The 23596-nt window shown below is 33.9% G+C and overlaps 3 protein-coding genes across 6 annotated transcripts in view; 1 reads left to right on the plus strand and 2 right to left on the minus strand.

The window, feature by feature from the left end:
* LOC136990754 (HIG1 domain family member 1A, mitochondrial-like) overlaps positions 1-23596 on the minus strand; it is a 330009-nt gene that overhangs the window by 268658 nt on the left and 37755 nt on the right. The window lies entirely within an intron of this gene.
* Positions 7534-14813, plus strand: LOC136990721 (organic cation transporter protein-like). Of its 3 annotated transcripts, none has more exons than XM_067289143.1 (11): positions 7534-7643; positions 10396-10764; positions 12271-12374; positions 12453-12607; positions 12674-12842; positions 12906-13053; positions 13121-13215; positions 13283-13497; positions 13575-13756; positions 13828-13967; positions 14037-14813. In XM_067289143.1, exons 2-11 carry the CDS (start codon positions 10414-10416, stop codon positions 14083-14085), a joined length of 1608 nt encoding a protein of 535 aa, XP_067145244.1. In that variant the 5' UTR covers positions 7534-7643; positions 10396-10413; the 3' UTR covers positions 14086-14813. The 3 variants fall into 3 exon arrangements, with proteins under 3 accessions (XP_067145244.1, XP_067145243.1, XP_067145245.1); XM_067289142.1 differs by lacking the exon at positions 7534-7643 and adding an exon at positions 9462-9654; XM_067289144.1 differs by lacking the exon at positions 7534-7643 and adding an exon at positions 9947-10277.
* The window catches only part of LOC136990723 (CAAX prenyl protease 1 homolog), a 46394-nt gene continuing 40323 nt past the window's right edge, over positions 17526-23596 (minus strand). For both annotated transcript variants that reach the window (XM_067289146.1, XM_067289147.1), the window contains one exon: positions 17526-18258. In XM_067289146.1, coding sequence (XP_067145247.1) covers positions 18040-18258 — 219 coding nt within the window. In that variant the 3' untranslated portion in view covers positions 17526-18039. The remainder of the gene's footprint in view (positions 18259-23596) is intronic.

Raw genomic sequence — 23596 nt, forward strand, 5'->3', positions numbered from 1 at the left:
AAGTAAATCATCAGAAACTGAGGGCTCTATTAGTGAAGATTTGACTACTTTTAACATTAAGCAACAAACAAGCACTGTTGAAACACCAGAAACAGTAAGTTCTCGTAAAAATGTTGTATTAACAAACAATGTAAAAACTCGTTTATATTAAGAGAGTTACCTAAAAATGAAATTCACGCGGTGTGGTGATAAGTTAATTCCCAGACCTGAATGTATTGTGTGTGGTTCGGTTTTATCAAACGAAGCTATGGTTTCCAGTAAACTATGGCAACATTTCTCTACGAAACATGATCACTTGTCTAAAAAACTCCTGAATATTTCAAAGATCTGATAAGATTACAAGAAAAACAAAGTAAAAGTTTTGTAAGAAAAAAATATACAATTGCCGATCATTCGCCGAAATAGTCGCATATGAAACAAACCCTGTTATAGTTCCCACCATCTGACATTTACCCATATTCTGATGTTAATTTATTCTATACTTCGTTCTGGATGTCTCACTGCTTCGTACTTGGGTAACAATAATTGCTCTGTTTGTTTACTCAATTTATATGCATTACTGTATACTGTACTTCCGACTGTTTATATTTATCGCTTTATGTCCTACTGTATTATTCTTTCATTTTGTGTTAATTTTTATATCTTCTGTAATTACGTGTTATTGCATCTGTATTAGTAGCTTGACAATGCTTATGCGGAGCCAGGCTGCACATTATGCTAATAAATAATGTTAATAATAATAATAAAATAATCTACGTATACTTCCAAGATAGACCATTTGTTTTAAAATGTGTTCGACATATCAAAAACATCTTTTTCCGTCGTAGTTTTTTTCGAATTTCTTGTAACATAAAAATTCATCCACAATTTTATCATCTCCAATAAATCGAGTGAAAACAAGTAATTGTGCTCTATCACCGATATCAGTTGACCCATCCAACTGCAAACTAAATATTTTCTATTAGATTATTTTATTTATAATTGATATTTCAATATCAACTAATACATCTACTCATAGTGTCGTTTGATAAAGGAACCTTCTTTATTTCCTCTGCTTCGGCACCAAAAATTGTTCTCACAATTGCTATACAGGCCGGGCGAATTGATTTCGCCGATAAATGAAAACATTGTAACTCACTGCTTCATTCATCGTGAATAATTGGTAGCAAAGACAATAGGCCTGGAACTAAAAAGTGTATTAGAAGAAATCATTAAAATGGTTAATTACATCAAAACTAGAAGATTAAAATTGCGAATATTTGCAAAAGTACACGAAGAAATGCAATTTGACCACAATAATCTTCTTCAAACCGAAGTGAGATGGCTTTCAAAAGGTCGAGTATTAATTCGTGTTTTTGAACTTAAAAAGGTAATATTAATATTTTTTCAACATGAAGACATACCAGAATTTTGTGAATGATCACAAAATAATTTTTGGTGTTCCAAACTACCATATTTAACAGACATATTTGATCAAGTTGAACTTCAGCGTGCGAGGAAGAAATGAAAACATTTTGACATCTGCAGATGAAATTAAAGCTTTTAAATATAAAATAAAAATGTGGAAGATAAAAGTAAACACAAATAATGCAGAAATGTTTCTTAAAGTTGCCGAAGGAAAATATAATAATAAAGATTTGCAAAAGCTATTTACAGTCATTTAACATCGTTAGAAGAAAAATTAATCATTATTTCCCCGACATATCAGTTGATTTGTACGACTGGATTCGAAGTCCGTTTGTAAACATCAGAAGTAAGTGAGTTAAATCTTACAGAAGCCGAAGAATTAATTGATATACGTAACGAATGCACGTTAAGATCGAAGCATTCAGAAATATGTGTGGATTCATTTTGGATAACAATTACGAAGGAATACTCCAATATAGGGTTCAAAGCACCTGACAAAGCACTTGGTGTGCTATCAGACAAAAAATTGAGAACCACTGATATAAACTACCGTATATTTAAAAGCGAACAGTCACTTAGTTCACACACTTCTCATAGATCGAATTTAGAAAAGAGGTCTCAAATTATACCTCGTGAAGACTCCTTTGACAAAATTTCACTCACAAAGGACAATTTGAATGCTTTGCGGGTGACTTACGAAACCTCAAAAGAAAGGTTAAGACACTGAAGTTTCTCGTGTTTCTCACGTAAGACACTTTGAAGTTTCTTTAGTGTCGTCGTCTGGTATGCTTTACATGAATAGACAATCACTTTTACGTTTAAAGGTTGTGTTATTGATTTTTTTCAAATAGATACTGTCGTATTCCAGAATATGAATTCTTTACTTTTAGTATACTTAACTGCATCTATTGCACACGTTTTATTTTATATTATATAACAAGAATTTGCAAAAAAAAAGTAATTTCAAAATAAAATAAATGAAATTCTTATTCTTTATAACTATTATGAAATATCCGAACGGCTTATTGGAGACACACATTACAAATAGAGAAGAAGCAGTTATATACAATGCAGTAATTATGTAATAAAAATATTTTATATAGTTTTATATAATACATATATCATAATAACTTATTACAAAGCACAGTCGTTAACGTTACCTGTGACGATAAATACAGTTCCTTATAAATATTTTTACTTTTTGTCTGTGGTTAATATATCTTGATCCAATGTTAACAAAAGGTTTGCTAAAAACGTCCTCTTAGTATCGACAGGGCGGAAGGAGTTAATAAAAAAAAAATCCGCCGAAATCACTTATCCGGCACCCAACAGGTCCCAATGATGCCGGATTAGTGTCGGTCAACCTGTATTGTATTTTCTACTTTGAGACAATTAATTATAATAAAGGTTCGTTTTTGAATTATAGAAAAGTAATAATTTCCATTGTTGGAGAGGAAAGTTGTTATAGAAAATTTTACGTGTTTATTTATATATATAAATGAGGATGTTTGGTTGTTTGTTCGTTATACATCCTAGGGCGTTCGACCAATTGTTACGAAACTCGGCGGTTACGTTTACATACTTCTAACTTATAATCTAATAATTTTAATCTTTGCTGTTGTTAACTTTTGTCTGGGTAATTAATAAAATAAGCGCAAGTTTTGTAAAAATGCTGAAGTGTCTATTAAACACTGCTAATTCATCAATAATTTGAAAATTCAAGTTATTTTGTATATAAGTTTAAAATGCTTACAAGACATTAATTATGACTTGAACATGGAAGAAAATATAAATTACAATTAACAGATAAAATACCGCGTGTTGGATACCGGGGTCAACTAATAAAAAAGTAAAGGAAGGATTGATGGGAATTAGATTGAGAAAAAATAAGAACAAGTTTTCTATTGTAAATTAAAGACACAGTCGATTCAAAAGACCACCATTTATTACGTTCTTTTAGATTAAAACATTTGGACGATCTGACCTTTCTTTTTAGGCTACTTGGCCGCCTCTAGTTAAAAAACACAAAATTTTGGGTCCTAAAAATATTCTGCACCCCTTTTCATAAGTTATATTGCACCATACTACTTTTCGCTGCCTGAAGACGGCTACACTTAGTCAAGCATATTGTCAGCAAAAAATCAACGAGGCAGCCAAGAAAGCAAATTCCTTGACTTTTTGACAATTTTTAACAAATTCTCTGACATTTCATGACTTTTTCTGAACGCTAATGAAAATCCCTGATTTTCCAGGTGCGAGGGAACCCTGTCCAGTTTTACTTAAACGTGCTTGCAAAGAATGCGACCTTGTATCACACTGAGATGCTCGGCAAGATGACATTTCAGTTTGATGACGTACAGTTGGGAATTATAAAGTTCATCATCGAACAGCTAAATCTTATTGTTCCAGCTAACCTAGATGTGAGGAAATATTTTTAAAGAATGGCAACCAGAAGTCATTATTAAATGCAATACTACCAAAACGTGTTGGAAATAACGGCGTGCGTCGGTGTGGTGTAAGGAATGTTGATATATTTCGTATAGCTATTCCTATTCCATGCAATATTTTCATTGATAACTACGGGGTGTCCCAAAAGTCTCCATAGCGACACAAATCAAGTCGTCCAGTGGCCGAATAAATAAAACCATTGAACAATGGTACTTAGTCATTGATTCGTGTCTGACCAATGGGCTGGCCACCATGCAGTGTTCTGGGTTTTCTTCGTGTGTCTAACACCTAAACAAAATCCAGTTTCCAGATAGGAAGTCTGCTAAAAGTTACTCCATTGGCAGATCAACCACGTGTTCCGTTGCCTTACTCCGTCAATCCACTGACACAAATCTTAATGCTGACATTTTAATGTTTTGTGAATAAAGTTACATTTCACCTTGTAGGTACGGAAACTTTTGGGGCACCCTGTATATGAAAATTTGCAATAAGACTCTTAGAACCAAGAGTTTCAATAAGCGGAAATTGGATACACTGCATTAAAATAAGTCATTTCGATTTTATGTTGAGAATTTATATTTTGTGAAGTAGGTTACGATGAGAATTTTTCCCATATTTTATTTTATGTGTATGTAAGTTATATATATGGTTAATTGTAATAATTAAAATTTATGGTGTAACTAATCCCCTGTTTTGGGCCTAGTGCTCTAAGTAGAAATAAACATTTAGAATACTAAAATAATAATACTAAATATTTTTTGTTTTAGCTCTTAACTCATTATTTTTTTAATATTACAAATCATTGCTTTTTGTAAGAGAAATTAGTGAATGTCTGAATTCCAATTATTATTTGCTTGTACAAGATTATTATAAGTTATTTATTTACGGCTTATTACCGATAACGGGAATAATTAATGTTTAATGATTAAGAATCAGTTCATTTAAAGTATATTTTTGTTAAAATTAATTGAAATAAACTAAATTATGTGTAAAAAAACAGCTGGAGGGCTTAATGATATTTGTAAATACTGTTTACTTAAGTAGGAATCATAGGTCACCAATGTCGGCCATCTTGCAAAATGGCGGCATTAATGATTAGACCTGTTGTAGTTGGCTGTGATATTACATTCCTATCACTCTCGAGTCTAATACTAAATCTGGTTTTGTTCGAGGTGTATCTTCTTTCATGTTTATGTACAGTTTATAATATTTTGCGAACTATGACACTCAATACGTGTTTGCTCAGTTCCCATCTAGTTTTATTCATGTTTAACTTGTAATATTTTGACCTATATATGTATCTTCGTATTTTAATCATTTATATAGTTTAAAAACGCTTCTGGTTAGGTGTAAAATACTGTACTTTAAAATTTAAAAATGGTGTTCGGTATTTGAAACTTTTGTAACTTATTCGATTTATAGAACGGCCCATAAATATGGCCGAAAACGTTTGTTTTACATTAAAATTTCGGTGATGGAGTATCTACGACTGATGTCAGTGGAGCGTTATATCTTCATGGAATCCAGGCAAATTTGAATTGGGGATCACATGTACTGTACAATGCTGACTATAGGCATTTTTCTTCCAGGGTATTTTTTGAGCGATATATTTTCTTATAAAAGATTGATTTGTGTGCCCCTGTTCGTGGGACCCTAGGAAATTTCCCGTTTTGCCCACGGGATAACGCTTCACTTATTGATGTGTTTTTATTTTGATCAACGGTTCTGGCAAATAAACTCTTTGTATTCATTTCCTCAAGACAAGAATATGTCTGTTTTATTGGCTTTGTAAAATAACTGTCTATGATTATCCCATATACAATGTATAAAATATTAAAATAGTTAAATATACTCGTCAATATTTTAATAAATTATCAAGATATTTATGCTGTATCACATATTTTAAATATTTGTAATATCAAGATCATTATGCAATATTTGAACGGAATAAATCATTGTTGTTACATCACTATCATAATTCTATTATATATAAATATTTATCACTTATGTGTAAGTGATAAATGTTTATATATAATGGAATTATAAAAAAATATAGTGTATAAATGTTATTATATGAAGCTTTATATAAATTCTGTGAATAAAACAAGTAGAGGGGAGTGTTTAAAGGTGATAAAATGCAATAAAGTGCTGTTTCATAACAGGGAATGAACTTAATTAAATGAAATTGTAATAAATAGAGGCTACTTCCAGAGATAAATGAGTGTAAAATGTGTTTACGTTGCATAATTTTGGTGTAAATTGATTTTCAAGGAATAGAAATGTCTTCAAGTGTATAATTCATATTTGAAGTACTATAATTCAAATATGAAGTATAAATTTTCATCATTCAAAAAGAATTTCTATATAAAGTACTTACCATTTAAATCATTGTTCGTATCGAAGATTATTTTCACAAACAGTAATTCGTAATTTAACAACTTCGAGTTAAAAAGAACTGGCTTATATAAAATCCAACATGGCGGCGTTTTCTAGTCGTTATGGAAACGCGCGATATTTTTAAATTGATATTGCAAATAATTTTTAATTATTATAGCATATTAATTACGGAAAATTTAAATAAAATAGTATACAACTGTTTTGAGCGGTTCAACTTTTTGGGAGGAGCCAACGAATACAACTAGTAAACCCGACCTGGGCCGCCGTCTTTGAAGTCAATTGAACACGTGAAAGTTTTTCCGCCAGAGGACGTGTTTATTGTCTTCAATGTTGCCAGGTAATTTTTAATGAAATAAGCAATTTTTTCGGAAAATGGCAATGTCCCCGGATTTGCCTAAATAAATCTGATCATCCTACTTTAGGAAGTCCAAGAAATAAGGCAAAGAAGTATAAAACAATACCAGAAAGGTGTAAGATTTCGTGATATGAAATCTACTTTATGATGGACTCGGCGGAGAATTTTTTAAACGAGGATAGAGAAAAATCAACCATTATGAACTACTCTAGATAAATTGCGCAAACGAGCAAGGATAAAAATACTATTTTTTAAATTTTGTTATTTAAAAATTTTTTAAAAAGTGGCCCGAAAATCTCATACTCGAGATCTCAGATAATTACATTCCTCCTCCCGTTATCGATATTACACAGCCGAATTTGTATTTGTTAATACCATAAGCATGCGGTGAGGGGTGATTCGTTAGAATAAAACGGAATTTCCTAACAATACAAAAAGACAGTTAAGCAACGCAACAAAAAATGCACGCATACTTCGCTAGATCCAAATCTCGTTTAGGCTAATTCTTAAAACTGAAAAAAAACATTATAAACAACAAAATGTCGATTATCACTCGACCCGAACAATCAATAATTAGTTTATCCTTGTATTTCTAAGAAAAACAAGTGAAAAAATGAAATATATATCCGGTGACATAACACTACCTTTTCCTTCGAGAATTTGAATTTCCTTACGTCAAGTCACATCACGCGCGAGCCTATGTTATTATTTTCGCACATGCCACGTGCTTCTTTTCTTCGCCGTGTTAACCGAAAGAGTTCAATAGGACACGAGACTACACTCCGAAAGAAAACATAAACAATCGACTAAATAGGGAAATGGGTTAGAAACAAAAAGGATTCTGTGTTAGCGCATTGTAAAGATCCGACTCTCGCCCATTATGGGGTGGGATTAGTTCGATCTTACTAAACTTCGCTTCTCGGGAATTTATCTAATCGCCGACAAACCGTCTAAGTCACGTGACTCGAAGAACAGTCGCTGCAGATATCCACCCTCGTGTTTTTCTGTTGGCAGTCTCGTACTAAAGAACGTGCAAGTAAGTTACACGCTCCACTTTTTCTCTCTTTATTCTTTAGTAAATTCTTCCTGTATTCAAGGTACACTCGAATTTTTATTGTAATCGTGTAAATTAGTAACTTTCTATCACTTTTTAAAAATTTTTCCAAGTGTTTCGTACATTATAATAATTGCACACGCGGAAGTTAAGTGTAATGTAAGCTGTATAATTACAGCTTTGTCAACAGAAACTGTATTTCTCCAGTTTCTGTTACATTGGAGCCACAGGCAACACAACGTTAAACTATAGGAACCGCAGGTGGATAAAATTAGAATTACAGTATGAATTACATTAAGAACACGAAACTGAGACCCAAGCAAAAACATTTTTTCTCTTCGGATGTTGATTTTTTCACGGGGTGAACGTGTACTTGTGTATTACAACTCCTTCTGTTACTCATTTATTAATTAAACACCTGTACGATCATATTTTGTGGGTATTTATAGCACGGTAGCAGTTACTAGGCCCGTGTACTTACTTGCGCATACTCGGGCATTGCACAGGTGTTGAGCAAATCTTTATACTGAGCTCGCTGTCTAAAATAGAATTCGAACTCGATAGCCACACCACAACATAATTAAATAATTCAATTTAAAAATATCCTGTCGAGTAATTTTTAATTAATTTATTAGCTAAAAATAAAAACAAAAGTGTCTAATTATGTAATAATTTAATGCGTGTCAAATATGTTCGGAAATGCGGAAAATTAACGCGCGTAGAGCGTGTGAAAGGCAACTTTTTGGTGTTAATTGCAATTAAAAGCTTGACATTTTGGAATTTTGCAAACTTTTAACCTCGTGAAATTATTTTCAAAGCATAAATTATGCTTGAAAATTAACAAAATACGAAAATTATAAGCAAGAAAGAGGATAAATTCCGATATCGGACGAATGCCCTGACCTGTTGCAAACAGGATTTAGGTCTCGAAATCATCGAAATTTTAAGTAAATACATCAATTTTACTTCACAAAAATAATAACAAAGAAAAAAAGATAAACGACCCCGCTGCCAACTATTTTTGACTTTCTAAGTGATATTTTTTTTTCGCCTTAACCTGACAGTGACCCCATTTGAACTTCGTCACGTCTCACCAAATCCGTTTTTGCCTGGTAATACACATTTGAAAAAGCTCATTTTAATGATTTTAAAGTTGAGAAATGCTTAAATTTCGATGGAAATAATTACATCCGTCGCGGGGATCGATCATTTTTGGAAAAATTCCAAATTTTCGATTCATTCCGCTCGGGCAGACGGGAATGATTGTCTTTCCTGTCTTTCGTGACGTTGGAGATTTCATAATTTGAGAAAATACAATTTAAGTTACGTTTGGGGAATTTATTTCCGAAAAGTCTAAACGTTGCTCGTGAATAAATTTGGAAAATGTCACCGAATTTCTTCGTGTTAAGCGCGTAACTTCAGCAAAAAAATGCGTCACTAATTAAGCATCGACATCAACAAAACTGACTCCGGGGGCAATTATCAAACTAAACAAGATAATGTGACGATAGATTTTTGTAGACGATCGATTTGTTTACTCGAGTAACAGCCTGGAAATTGCGTAAAGTTTATATTTTTCTGGTTAAATTATCTCCTTTCCTTGAATAAAAACGTCCGGTTTTTCCCGAAAACACGAAAATTACCATTAAGGTGGCAAATTTAAACACACTTTTTGGCACAAACAATCCGTTCCGACCCGTGTGTAACCGGCAATTCGAATGATTAAACTGTTCATAAGACGATTGCTGCAAAATGGGTAAGGTTGGAAGGATGAGTAACTGGGGCCAATATTAAGATTTACAATCTCTAAAAATACATGACCTTGTTACGCGCCGCTTTCGCAGTATGAATGGAAAAAGAAGAAAATTTCCGATCATTCCCAGCTTCGGAAGTGAGGAATATCCAACGAATGCGCAGTTTAAGCAGTTATACAACTTTCATTGTTCTTTCTCGGCTTGCGTGTGAAGAGGGGAGCTCGCGCACTAACTTTCCGGTAAGTTAAACCTCTACATGCTTTGTTTTAATCCAATTTTGGGACCCCCTAACGAGCTCGTAACACTAAATGACAGCGTATTAACGCGTGGAATCGTTACTTCCCCCCGTTCTGGGGTCAGCAACACGTCATCTTTCGGGATCCCTGCCAAGGTATCTGGAGAAGAATCGTTACGGTTACGGGATGGGTGATGAATGAGGTGCGAGACATTTCTATTTTTGCCCTATTATGCAAATAATTTGACGTCAGCCAAGTAACACGAGATCATTTAACGAGTGACTATCAAAAGATCGAAATTTTAACGAGGAAAGAATAGAATTTGGTGCGAATTCTTGCCCAAAACGCCAACTTTAAGTGACATTTTGCACTCGTTAGTGGGGAAAACGTAAACAGGGCAACGTTTGCAACCTTCTACGAAATATCGTTGACTTAAATGACCCGTAAGTCACGTGTTATCTTATCACGTAATTGCCGTATATAACACGTGACATTCGGGGGTATACTACGATTGAAAAACGTGCAAAGAGTGGAAATTATTTTTTAATGAGTTGGCCAGAAACAATAAGATAATAGGCAATTTGTTATAAAGGTGTCGGCTTAACGACGTCACCATTCAATATATAGTTACGTAGTAATCCATATCCTATCACTTTCTAAGGAACTTTGGTCTCGCTATCACTTCCCATAAACATCTGGCATTTCTGGTGTATTAAAAACACAGTTTTATTTTTTTATTTCTAGAAGACCTTGTAGACGACAATGAACAAGAAGAACAGAAATAGACCCGCGGATCTAATTGATCTGGTGGGTGGATACGGACCATGGCAGAGGGATATTTTCATTATGTTCTTCTTCGGCAGCTTTCCTAGCTCGTGGCAAGGTTTGGGTGTTAGTTTCTTTGCAGCCGACATGGACCACTGGTGTGCCAGACCCCCCAATTCCAACCTGACCGTGGAGGAATGGAAGAATTACAGTATTCCCAAAGAAGTGGTTAACGGCGTTTATAAACACAGTAACTGTAAAATGTATAACCAGTTCAGGAATGAAACCGTGGAGTGCCAAAAGTGGGAGTATGACACTTCGGTTTTTACCTCTACCATCGTTAGCCAGGTAAGTTTACTTTGAAAGTTCTGTCATGTCACAGAAGTATCCTGTAAACTTCCCTTTCGAACTCCAAACTCTGTAGTATCTTAAATCTCCCTGCAAACTCGAACTTCAAACTCCAAATCGCTTGGTATCCAAAAGGAGAATGTGTCCTCCATTTCGCCTTCTCTCTCTATTCAAACACAACCCTAGTGTCTTCTTTTTCAGAAATCCTCTTCCCACACTCGAAGGTCCATCGTGGTACCACAATAAGCTTTTTTTTTTTTTTTTTTTTTTTAACTCTTTTCGCCCTGTGGGCACTAAGAGGGCCTCTTTTAGAAGGCCCATTATGGGTTCGGCCAGGCCCACAATGGGGCGACCGGGTGGTGAGGGACGGGGCCCGACATATCCGAACGGACCACCCCCGAAAAATTCCTGGGGACAATCTTAGTTTGCAACGTTTAATTGAGTTGCGATATCTTTCACGAAATCGTCATCGATATTCCGGTTTCATTTTCCTGAAAATTCAATTGTTTTATTGAGTTTTAAGTCGACAAACGACTCTACATGAGCCTTAATCTGACTTTGAAGTCTGAATTTAAAGTTTATGGCGGTAATTTTGTAAGGCTATGAATTTCCACCATAATCCATATTCGAGATGATAATGACAATGATCCCGAACCTGAAGAATGTGTAGGATTTATGCTCATTGCAATTTAGCAGTATCATAAACATCAATTTTATGCAATTTAGTGTTTTCTACAGGTAAATCCACCGTTCTCTTCCATTAGAAACATTAAATTCCAATACTTTAGTACAGTAGAAATTATTATCTTGTATCTTTCACGCTCGTTGTTTATATTTCTTTATCAAATCAATAAATAAAGATTTCACAACTTGATTTGTGTAATAAATATTAATCTTGTTACAATTATTGAGGTGTATTTTACTGGGCACGTGTCAATGCCACTCCAATAATGCGTATCAACATCCTTCAAACGATTTAATTCGTGATTTAAATGCCTTCTGCAATTTTATTTTTTTTTGTATACCTCACAACTGCCTTCGTAAGGAATTCGGGTTAAAATTGGCACTCTCGAGATTTTCGGTAACAGAGCCTTATAAAATAAAGTGCTCGAAGAACTCGAACTCAAATTCCTCGAGCGCTTTACGCGACCAACAGTATGGTCCTAATAACCAATTGTTGATATCGGCGACCTCAGCACAAGTTTCGGGTCTTTTTTTACTGTATTGGGCTGCAATTTTCAGATTGCAGACCTATACATTCCCACTGTCGCCCGTCCGTCCGTCCTTCGTTAATCTCGAGAACGGCGTTACGTAAATGAAAATCGAGGCCAGATAGGGTGGCTGGGATTTACTATATACAAACTTCCGGTTCGGACCGGAAATCGTGTCTTTTTAAATTAAAAGATTATTAAAATTGCAGTCTGGCAATGTGGAAATGTCACAATAACATATATTCGATTTTTTACATTTTAATTTCGAATTTACCATTGCATTTTTTATTTTTAGTGGGATCTGGTGTGCGACAGAGAATGGTACGCATCCTTCAGTCAAGCTATCTACATGGCGGGATTCATGCTTGCCGTTCTCATTTTCGGTCAACTGTCCGACAGGTAACGCTATGTAATGTTTATTTACCATAATTATGTACACGTTTATTTACCATACTTATGGAACCGAATCACCTTTAGGTTCGGCAGAAGACCAATTATACTGTTGAGCATCGGCATCACTTTCGTAGCGGGATTAATTGGCGCATTTTCTGTCAATTTCGCCATGTATGCCGCCAGCAGATTCTTAGTAGCTATGGGAGCTTCGGGTCTCTTCACGGCAGCCTTTGTAGTGCGTGAGTATATCCCGTTTTCTCCCCCCTTAATGCCCATTCGAATTCCTTACCCCTATTTTGTTCCAGTGGTGGAGATAGTGGGGCCCGAATATAGGTCCTTTTTCGGGATCGCTATCGAATTTGGTTGGGCCACCGGATATATTTTGCTGCCCTGTTTGGCTTGGCTGATCAACGATTGGCATTATTTGCAACTGGCTTTGAGCATACCTGTCATCTTGCTGGTAACATTTTGGTGGTAAGTAGCGAACTTTACGATTTCATTATGCAAATTAGATGCTTCATGAAGTTCTCGTTGTAGGTGGGTGCCGGAATCGCCTCGATGGCTTCTGTCGCAAGGAAGGTTAGAAGAATGCGAAGCCATTTTGAAAAAGGCTGCATCCAAGAACGGCAAAGATGCTACCAATCTGGGAGCGGATATCAAAACTTTCTACAAAGCAGCGGAGAAAGTGAGTAGATATACAAAATTATGTACAGAATATTCATGTTCATGTAAAATCTGAAATGACCAAACAGGAGCAAGAAATGCACACGGTGAAGCGCTACACAATCCTCGATCTACTGAAATATTCCAACATGAGAAAGAAGACGTTGAACATTTACTTCAATTGGTAAGCTCATCGCTTTCTTACACGGTGCCCTTTCTCGTGTTTTGTATTAATTCTATCACTTTGACAGGTGTGTAAACGCATTCGTTTACTATGCTCTGTCTTTAAATACGGGCGAATTGGGTGGAAGTATATTTATCAACTTCTTTATAGCGGGAGCAGTAGAATTTCCCGCTTACGTAGTATCTATCATCGTTATCAAGCATATTGGTAGGAAGATTCCTCTAATGGCAGCCATGATTATAGGAGGTTTGGCTTGCCTCCTCATAATTCCCATACCAAATTGTAAGAAATTACTTTATTTGAACTTTATGAGCAATCGAACCCTTCATTCACATTATTAATTTTTTTCCGCTTTAAAGACCTTCTATGGGTGAAAATAACATTAGCTATGGTGGGTAAGTTCTGTCTAACAGCTTCTTTTGGTATAATCTACGTGTTCTCAGCCGAACTCTTTCCCACGGTGGTTAGAAACGTGGGTGTGGGTTCAAGTTCCACTTTCGCCAGAGTTGGCTCGATTGTGGCACCCTTTGGCAAGGATCTGGTAAGTTGGTTTATTGAGATAATTAAGGTTCTGCAAGGATCTCGGCATTTGTAAAACAAAGCGTATTTCAGGGTCGTGCAACTTACGTCAACCTCCCTTTAATCATCTATGGAGTCATTTCCATGGTAGCCGGAGCATTGGTCGTTCTATTACCAGAAACAAACAACAAACCCGTGCCAGATACAATAGAAGAAGCCGAACAGATTTCTAGGTTTGTGAAATTTTATTTTCGATTCATTAAATTTACATTGTAAAGTGAAAAATGTTTATTATTTTGTAGAAAACTTCCGTGTCCCACTAAAACGGAGCTAGCAACCATTAGTAAATGAGTTTTTCGGCGGAGAAACGGTGCGAGTCCATCATTTTGGTATAAAAAATGTGTAGAAGAACGTAAAAGTTTTGCTGACGTCGTGGCACGATTCTTTTTATTAAACACAAGCTTTAAATGTCCATTTTATACCAGAAAATTTTACCTTCTAAATCATTTTTAGCTCTTTAAGCAACACTCTCTCTCAGGAAAAATGAAAACTTTATCCAATTACGTGACACATTTGTACTTCTCATAATTATGGTAAAATTTGGATGGTAACCAATCAGGTTTAATTATCGTCATCCGCCATTATTATCCAATGACAATTTTCCCAAAATATGGAAGCTTAAGACAGTCACTACCTTATAATCATCTCGTATTCACATATTTTATCTTATATATGCGTATATATAATCAATACTTTTATATTTTACGTGAAAAATTCAAATGTTTTAAATGTGACGAAATAATCGAAACTTTGAAGAGTAAGAATCGATTCTTTAATTATTGACGTTCCTTTTGCTAAAGAATTTTTCGATACGTTCCTGTAACGAAATGTATACTTTATTATAAAATTTTGTTACGCGTGACTAATCTGCCGAATGTCGAAACAATACAAACCCAATGTCAACGGTTCGAGGGATACACTAAGCAATTATGTAACGGAAGATCAAGTCGATACCGTAAACGAGAAACGTGTAAATATGTCCTTTCGCATAATAAATTGTTCTTAAGTATTTTTTTAAATGTTGTGTTTTATGTGCGCGTATAGTCCTTAGATAACGGAAACAATAACAACTTCTATATCGAGATAATGTAAATTGTAAGTTAATGCGTAACGTTGTTTTTTCTTTGTTCTTTACACGTAATTTGCATAGATATAAATCAATGAGTTGACATTCTAGGAGAGATGCGTAACACTACTTGATGGAATAACGCCGGATGGCAAATTTAAAAGATTAGTTTTTTTAACGTGCTGTCTTCAAAAATTCATTTTTAATTTTTAAATTTTAATACTACTTGATTTTATCCCATCGTCGCCCGATGATGGGGCGACGATGGGATACCCCTCGATATACCACGTGATATTATCCACATCACTCGAGCCGTTCACCCTCACTCACACTCGTGAAGTCAGAACGAGTGACTAAAACGAGGGTGCATATCGGGGAACATGTCTGTCGATAGTGCATTCGAACGTGCTTTTATTATTATTTTTACAGTAGGGAGATAGAGGGGGTAAGACTTAATGAAGATTTTATTCGTTATTAACATTTATGCCCTTTTATAAAACTCACCCCTACCGTCAAAATTAAGCTTTTTGCCGTTTTATAGTGATTAAACATATAGTTCTTGTAACAATATACGATAACAGATGGCGCCACACATGCACGATTCTTGAGTTAATACATGCTATAAAAATTAACACAATTAATAGAAAAGTCGTTCTGCCATCTTGTGACAGAAAATAAAATAAAATTCTCATATTGCCGACGTCATTAGGGAATGTGTCATTGGTATCTGTTGCGTATAAAGAAAGAAGAAACCTATGATATACACAGACATTATTATGCATTCAGTAATATATATATATATATAACAGTCTTTTATTTGGGAGGAGATATTCAATAGAGAAAATGTTCTCTCTCCATTGCCACATTTTGACTTGTTCATTCCAGAAATTTGACCCAAATTGCCAAATTCCTTTGTATAATTTGTAGATGTTTGAAAACGTTAAAAGCATGATATTTACATTCCTTGTGTCTCCAAAACAAATAAATTTATCAACACAATTGAAGAAACTTGCATGAATGGTGCTACTATAATTTTCTGCTTAGCCTCTATCTTCAATCACATTTCTCTAAATTTGGCTACCTACTTTAATTCTTTACTTACAGAGTTAGGATTGATTAACGGAATAAGGCAATGCGACAATTAGGCTATTTGCCAAATAGAGAGGATGCCTATCGAAGGGACTTTCTGTGGGAAATCGGTCCCCGTTTAGGTGTCGGGTGAGTAAATAAACCTAGAAAACTCCGTCCGACTGGTCGTTTGTGGTGCAGACCGGCAGCCGACTACCGGCGTTCGGCAAGTTTATCTGCTCGACAGCCGGTCTTTTATCCTTAAGAGAATAGAAAATAGGACGTTAGATGAAAATTATAAACTTTTGTAAGGCTATCACGACACGATATATTGATATTTAATTAAATGACAAATTAGTACAACTCGTTAACAATATATTAGTTTAGGTGTAAATATCAATGCTTTATTATTATTATGAGGGCTTACGGGAGAAAAACTTTTTGTAAAGCTTGAATATACTGACGTGAAATAATGCAAGAAGAAAAATATGCCTATTAATGGAATGTTTACAACATTTATTCAAAAGTTGATGTATTAAAATAACTAATAATTGATTAAGTTTTTAAATGTGGTAACATCTGCTGAACAGACATCATTAACAATCATTTAATATCAGAATTAGCATGTCCCAAAACATATAAAACTGCTTATTTCAGAGATTTGGTAATAGTTATTTTTAATATATTTTTGTCCTACAAACCTTGAGATGTATAATCATTGTCAGTCTTAACCAATGCTTAAATGATAAACTAAGTCCAAGTTGCAAAGTCCATACCCAAAACCAGTGAATTTGACTCAATTTCTAAATCTTCAACTCTAATTCCTTCGTAAGAAATCAATACGTATTAAAAACTGTAAATGATGATGTAAGACGGTTTGTCACCGTGGGGTGAATCGTTGGTCTATTTTTTATACTTAGATATGTGTCGTAAATTGAATTAATTCATTAGTTTAAGTTTAATACATTGAGATGAGAGCTGGTAAAATATATCAACTATAACTCCAATTCTACAGTCCTATATGAAATGCTAATCTTAATGATTATTTATTCACAGTAAAGTAGTTTAAACTGCTATCATTTCTTACTTCCATTATACATTAGCATACTAATTGTTTCTTCAAGTGTAGCTTTCAATTGCTTTACAGATAGTACTGCTAAACTTGACAAGTAAGCAATACTGCATGAATTAATGTTAGAGAGTACTTAATAATAATTATAATTAATAAATGATAAAGTTATACAATTTTTAATTGTTTTATGCATGTCTTTTTAATCTCCAGAGACAATAAAACCACAATTTCCATTAACTGTAGTCTTATTAACTTAACCATTTATTTCCAATGTAATGAATCCCAAAGTAATTACAATAAGAGAATTTTACTATATTTTTCACTTAGTTTTATCTCATCTCAATTGTTCGGCACAGTAACAAATGTTATAGATGAAGTCTAATTGGCAATGACGGTAAAAATACAATCACCACAAAATAATTTAAATACGAACAAATGTTTTCGGCTACTAGAAGCAGCCGAAGTCAAGATTTTGCATTTGGTCGCGTATAAATTTGACTCGGACGATATAAATATTACACCAAATTATTCTGAGCTTATGTTTTAATAGTATAAAACAATACATAGATTTAAATTGATAAAATGATCTAATTACTATAAATTAAAACATGCAATTAACTTTAGGCACTTTGGATGACAAATGAATACATTCTTTGGGCAACGGTTTAACTCTCGGTAGAAAGACGAAATTCTTAGATAGAGAAATTCAACATTTATTATTAAAACTTTTAGAATTTTTCAAATAATCTTAATTTTTGAATTTAATATTTTTAGAAAACAATTTTTTGTGTTTTTGTCTTAATTTATACAACATTAAAGACAGGAAAATGTCATACTAAATATTAATTTTGAACAATATAGTGTATTAAAAATTTATATTGGTTAAGAAAATATGGAATGTCAATTCAAACATTTCTCATTATTTAAAAAGTATTACTAAATAATCATTATTCTCAAAATTGTTCACAAACATTTCTGGTCCTAGATGAAGATGAAAACACTTCTTACCACTTCTTCAAATCTAGTCTGTGTCGACGTTTTAATCGATTTTACCCAATGCTCTAATTCTTTCTAGGAGTGATGGATGACTGTGATGCCAGGTGGAATACCAAGAATCGTTTAATGGAAATCCCAGATTATCTTTGTTTAACTTTATCAGTGCACCTCTCAGATCGGCAGCTTTGTTCATCGATTTGGCAAAGGCGTCGGCTTGGTACTCGAAGTGGCGACTCAGTGCAGTGTTCAAGAAAGAATGTATCTGCAAAAAGATGTTACATGGTTGTATTTTTTAAAAAATAAATACTTTATATTGTATTGTTGTACATTATATTGTTTAAATAATTAAATTAATTATAAATTTACATTAAAAAACAAACTTGGTCATTTATCAAAAAGTTGATGGCTTATTGAGCATGGTTTCAAACTTAAAATTTCTTGTTTGAGGATTTTGAGTTTAGCATTCCTGTTCTTGAATAAAATTCAAGAACAGGAATGCTTTTCTTTTATTTCTGATCAAAAAAATTATATAAAAAATATAATACAAAACATTTGATTTCTTAGTACATCTATGAATCAAGATGAGAAATGCTTATAACTTTATTAATAATAGCTATCATTTCATCAGAATATCTTAAAAACTACAAACAATTACACATCTAGCAATAATGTCATCTAATACAATTAGAAACATTTACTCTAGAACTTTATATAAAATAAAATATAAAAATATATTCATGCAATAATTAAATGATTAATACACAAGTTCATCAAACAAAAATTCACAAATCAGAACAGAAAAAGTATGCTTGACTAAAAATGAAGGAAATATGAGGTCCATACAGAAAGTAATGCAAATGTGTGCATAACTTTTTTATTAACTGATATGAGTCATTCAAATTGCAAACGTTTGCAGAGTAACTCTTCCTTGCACAGAAAGTCATAGTGAGCATTTTTTGGGATGATAATCCTTGATTTTTTGGAATGTGGCTCTACCATGACTAGTGAGCAGTACTGTACATTTAAGAAGCTTAGTGAAACCATGTGGATGAAAGGACCAAGCAAGAATTTAAAAGCATCTACATTCACTATGACAACATGCAACCATATACATCTCTGGCAACTGGCAAATTCAGCTGGTTGGCATTCTCCCATCCATTGTACAGTCCAAATCTGGCACTTTCTGACTTCCACCTGTTTGGTCCAATGAAGGACAGTCTTTTGATGATTTCATGACACAAACAAGGTGAAAGTGGCTGTGAAGAAGTGGGTACAACAGTGCATAGATGAATTTTTCAAGAAGAATTCCAGAATTGGATTCAATAATGGCACAAATAAATTGCTTATAATGAAGACTATGTTGAGTAGCATCTTTGTACAGAGAAGATACTCTACAGACACATGTAATTTGAACAAACTATTCCAGTAAATAAAAAAGTTATGCCCATTTCTGCATTACCTTCGGCACAGTCCCTCATAAATGATATAATTAATGTTTCCATATAAAATTGTCCCATTGAAAGACAGTATTACCATGTCTCGATACCTTAGGATGTTACTAAAAAGCATTCGATTAAACTCACCAAAGCATCAGTTTTGGAAAATGAAGGAAGACAACATTAAAATCTATAATTGATATATATAATGACATCGATTATTCCGACTTAATTGTGGACTGGGGTTGGTCGGATAACTGAAAAGTCGGATAACCGAAAAGTATGAAAAAATACATTATTAGTATAGTGTATTAGGCCTGGTTTAAATACTAGCCTCCCTTTCTATGAACGTGTTTTGATTTAACCGATAAGTCGGTTAATCGGTGGTTGGATAATCGATGCTCTACTGTATATATTAATTGACATACAGTGTAAATTATATTAGAGACTGTTAACACATTGGCACTTACAGTTTTGTTAATTATGAGAGGGACAATAAGAGAGATAGTATCCTGACTCAAAACTGCCCATGAAAAGTTATTAGAATCTGTGTAGATTCTTCATTAGTAGGGAAATTTTCATGTTACATGATTGCCAATTCATTGATAATTAGAAATAGACAAGCAATGAGAGAATACAGCAGATTTTCAGTCTTTATGACTGTTATACATTTTTCAGTATGATTGTAAGAAATGCCGTATTGTTTTCTTAGTTATCTCAAGTATACAAGTAGTATTGTATCATTCAAGCTGTATATTCTGAAATAGACAGTTTATAATACAGAGTCTGGAAATTACAGTTTGATTTAAGACAACATTCCAGTTCCAATTAAATCATAAGACTGGTTTACCATTTATCAGAGTTTATAATAAATGTCATTCTTAGAATAAAAAACAATTTCCCTAAATTGTTGATTTATGTTTTATGATATTTCTAGTATTATTACACTGGCAGAAAATAAAATCCCAACACCAAGAAAAAATTAGTTTAGAGGAATGAAATTCAGGCAAAGCATTTTTCTAGGTAACATATTTATTTGATTGATCGTTGTGTAAGGTCACAGGTCTAAAGTATGTGCATTTTGTGGAAAGATTCCATTCTCAAATGTGAAATGGTGTCAAATCAGCAACAGTTAATGCTGGTTATAGGTGACATTGAATTTGTCATCCAATAATGTCCCATATGTGCTTGATGGGAGAATCACAGGCCGAGGCAACATGTCGGCACTCTGTAGAGCACATTGGGTGACAACAGCAGTATGATGATGTGAGTTATCCTGTTGGAAAACGGGGTAACCCCCTTGGATATTGCTCATTAATGGCAGTACAACCAGTTCAATCACAAGTCTGATGTAAAAATTTGCTGTCAAGGTGCTTGGGATAATGACAAGAGTGCTCCTGCTGTCATAGGAAATTACTCCCCAGACCATAACTCCTGGTGTAGGTCCACTGTGTCTACTCACAGATACTTGGTTTCAAGTGCTCACCTGGCATCCTTCTAACCAACGTACGGCCATCACTGACACCAAGACAGAAACGGCTCTCATCTGAGAACACAACAGACCCACTCTGCCCTCAAATGAGCTCTTGCTTGACACCACTGAATTTGCAGTGAATTGACAGTGATTTGGAGTTAGTGAAATGAACGCCACAGAGTGTCTGGCTCGGAGCTGTTCCTCAAATAATCAATTTGTTACAGTTCACTGGGTCACTCTTGTGCCAACAGAAGCTCTAATTTCTGCTGCAGATGCAGTACGATGCGCCACAGCCATGTGGCGAATACAGTGGACTTCCCTCTCAGTAGTGGCCAATGTGCAGCCAGATCCAGGTCTTCTTGAGACAACACCTTCCTGTGACCAGAGCTGCCAACAATCATGCACAGTGGATACATCTCTGCCAAGTCTTTCTGCAATAGTGCAGAAAGAAAATCCACCTTCTCGTAGCCCTATTACAACAGCCTTGTTCAAACTCAGTAAGCTGCTGATACTGCCTTCTTCGTCTCCTTAAAGGATTCTTGACTCAAACCTTAACCCAAAACATTAAATCCAGACAATAAATAATGCTCAACAAGTTTACATTGTGTATTTACAGCAAATGTGATTTTCATGTTCATAGTGGCACGGCACTACTCGTGCCACTCTTCTTCGTCTAGCGTGAAATTTGAATAGATGTCATCTTTCAGATATGAAAACACACCTACCAAGTTTTTCTTGGTAGCACAACTCTTTCTTGGTGTTGGGATTTTATTTTCCATCAGTGTATTTTTATACAATACAGACATCATCTTTAGAAAATTAATAATCATTTTTAATATTAATAAATTAAAATTTTCTCTTAAACAAATGACAAAGTCCATCTTAAGAGATAAATAGATATAAAACAATCACATTGCAAAAAAATAAATCTTTAAACCTGCATATTAAATAATTTATAAAATGTTCATGAAATAGTTAGAAATGAAGAAATAATTTTGATTTCCTATCAGAATTTAAATGTTTATCATTTTAATCTATACTACTATATAAAGAGACAAAGTATTTTTCATTTGTGACCACTAACCATGAAAACTACTGAACCAATCATTACCAAATTTTAACTGTAGTATCTTTATGATCCCCGGAATGTTTACCACTAATCAAACTTTCAGATTTATTATTAATTAAATAAAACTTCAACGGATTTTTGTCTGTCTATTTGTCTCTCTCTTCACTAAGACGGCGACACATGAATTAGTACTTTCTGTCTATAAGAAAAGTCTATTATATTGAAGTTTACTATTATATTTGAAGAACTTACATTAAATTATAATTAGTTAATTAGCAAAATCTTCGAGGAATTAAAAAAGTGACGTCATCATGCTAGATGGCAGTATGTGTACTTACGGCGGATTTTCGAATCATTACGCATTAATTTCTGCAGGTAATTGTACAAAATATTCAAAATAGTTATTGGATTTATCTCAAGTGAATATTTTTGATCATAACTGTAGACAACGTGAATATAAGCAGAGCAGTCTCAAAGACTGGAAGAGCAACAAATTTGTTCGGCTCAAAATCAAATGCGATATTGCAAGAAATTTTTTAGGTTTCAAATCAGCTTTTGATTATTATCCTGAAAATGACTATTTGGATATGAAAGAGGTTCGAATAGGTAAAATGATCAAAAATATGTGATCATTGTTTTGCCAAAAAATAGTATGATGAAACTTCTGGACATTATCCACAAGAGTTTCTTAATGGTCTCAGCCCATTTGGATTCCCACCACAAATTAAAATTAAAAGTTGGTACTCCAATTATGTTGTTACATAATGTTAAACTTCCCAATCTCTGTAATGGTACCAGGTTACAAATTACAGTTATGCGTGACAATATCATTAAAGCTATAATTCTCAATGGACGACTGGGGAAATTGGGATTCTAGGAATAAATGCAATAATTCCTACCGAACTACCATTTCAATTTAAGCATTTACAATTTCCAATTAAAGTTTCTTTTGCTATTACAATTAACAAATCACAAGGCCAAACATTCCAACACACTGGAGTGGATCTTCGTAGAGAGAGCTTCTCCCATGGGCTTTCCAGAACTGGAAATCATAACAATCAAATAATTTTGATACCGACAGGTGACAAAACTCACAATATAACTTATTCAGATGTATTATGATTTTATATTTTGCAATACTCTATTGCAATACTACACATTGATCATCCAAAAATAATTAATGAACAATTACTTCAAATTTTCGAAGTTCTATGTGTGTATAAGAGTGGGCAAGGCCACAACGGGGGATGCTAGTAATACATACATAGCAGATTTTGTACAGTATTTTGAACAACAAATAAGTCAGTGAACAGAAATTCTGTTTCCTCTACAGACGAAGCAGTCAAATAGAAGACAGTTAACTAAATCTAACAAATCAGAGAGATGATAAGTTACCTAATTTATGGAACTGAACAGATCATGTAAACAGTGAAAAATCATAAGAAGAATCTAATGGGATCAACGTTATCTCTCTACTCACTAATAATAGTACTCTGCCAATTGTTAGTGAAGAAAAGCAACTTTTGAAGTTGAATCAGTGCTGTTACATATACTAAACTTGATAATAATACTATTAATTTTAATTGACATTTAAATTTTGATAATTCAAATGAATTAAATG

The sequence above is a fragment of the Centruroides vittatus genome, unplaced genomic scaffold (genome assembly GCF_030686945.1).
Source record: "Centruroides vittatus isolate TY-2023 unplaced genomic scaffold, ASM3068694v2 contig_134, whole genome shotgun sequence".
Classification (NCBI taxonomy): domain Eukaryota; kingdom Metazoa; phylum Arthropoda; class Arachnida; order Scorpiones; family Buthidae; genus Centruroides; species Centruroides vittatus.

Excerpts from the sequence above, each read along its gene's own strand:
- LOC136990721 (XM_067289143.1), top strand. The coding sequence starts at position 10,414 with ATGAACAAGAAGAACAGAAATAGACCCGCGGATCTAATTGATCTGGTG. Across the intron at positions 13,054-13,120 it reads TCTACAAAGCAGCGGAGAAA|GAGCAAGAAATGCACACGGT; the intron begins GTGAGTAGATAT and ends ATGACCAAACAG. Across the intron at positions 13,968-14,036 it reads GAAGCCGAACAGATTTCTAG|AAAACTTCCGTGTCCCACTA; the intron begins GTTTGTGAAATT and ends ATTATTTTGTAG.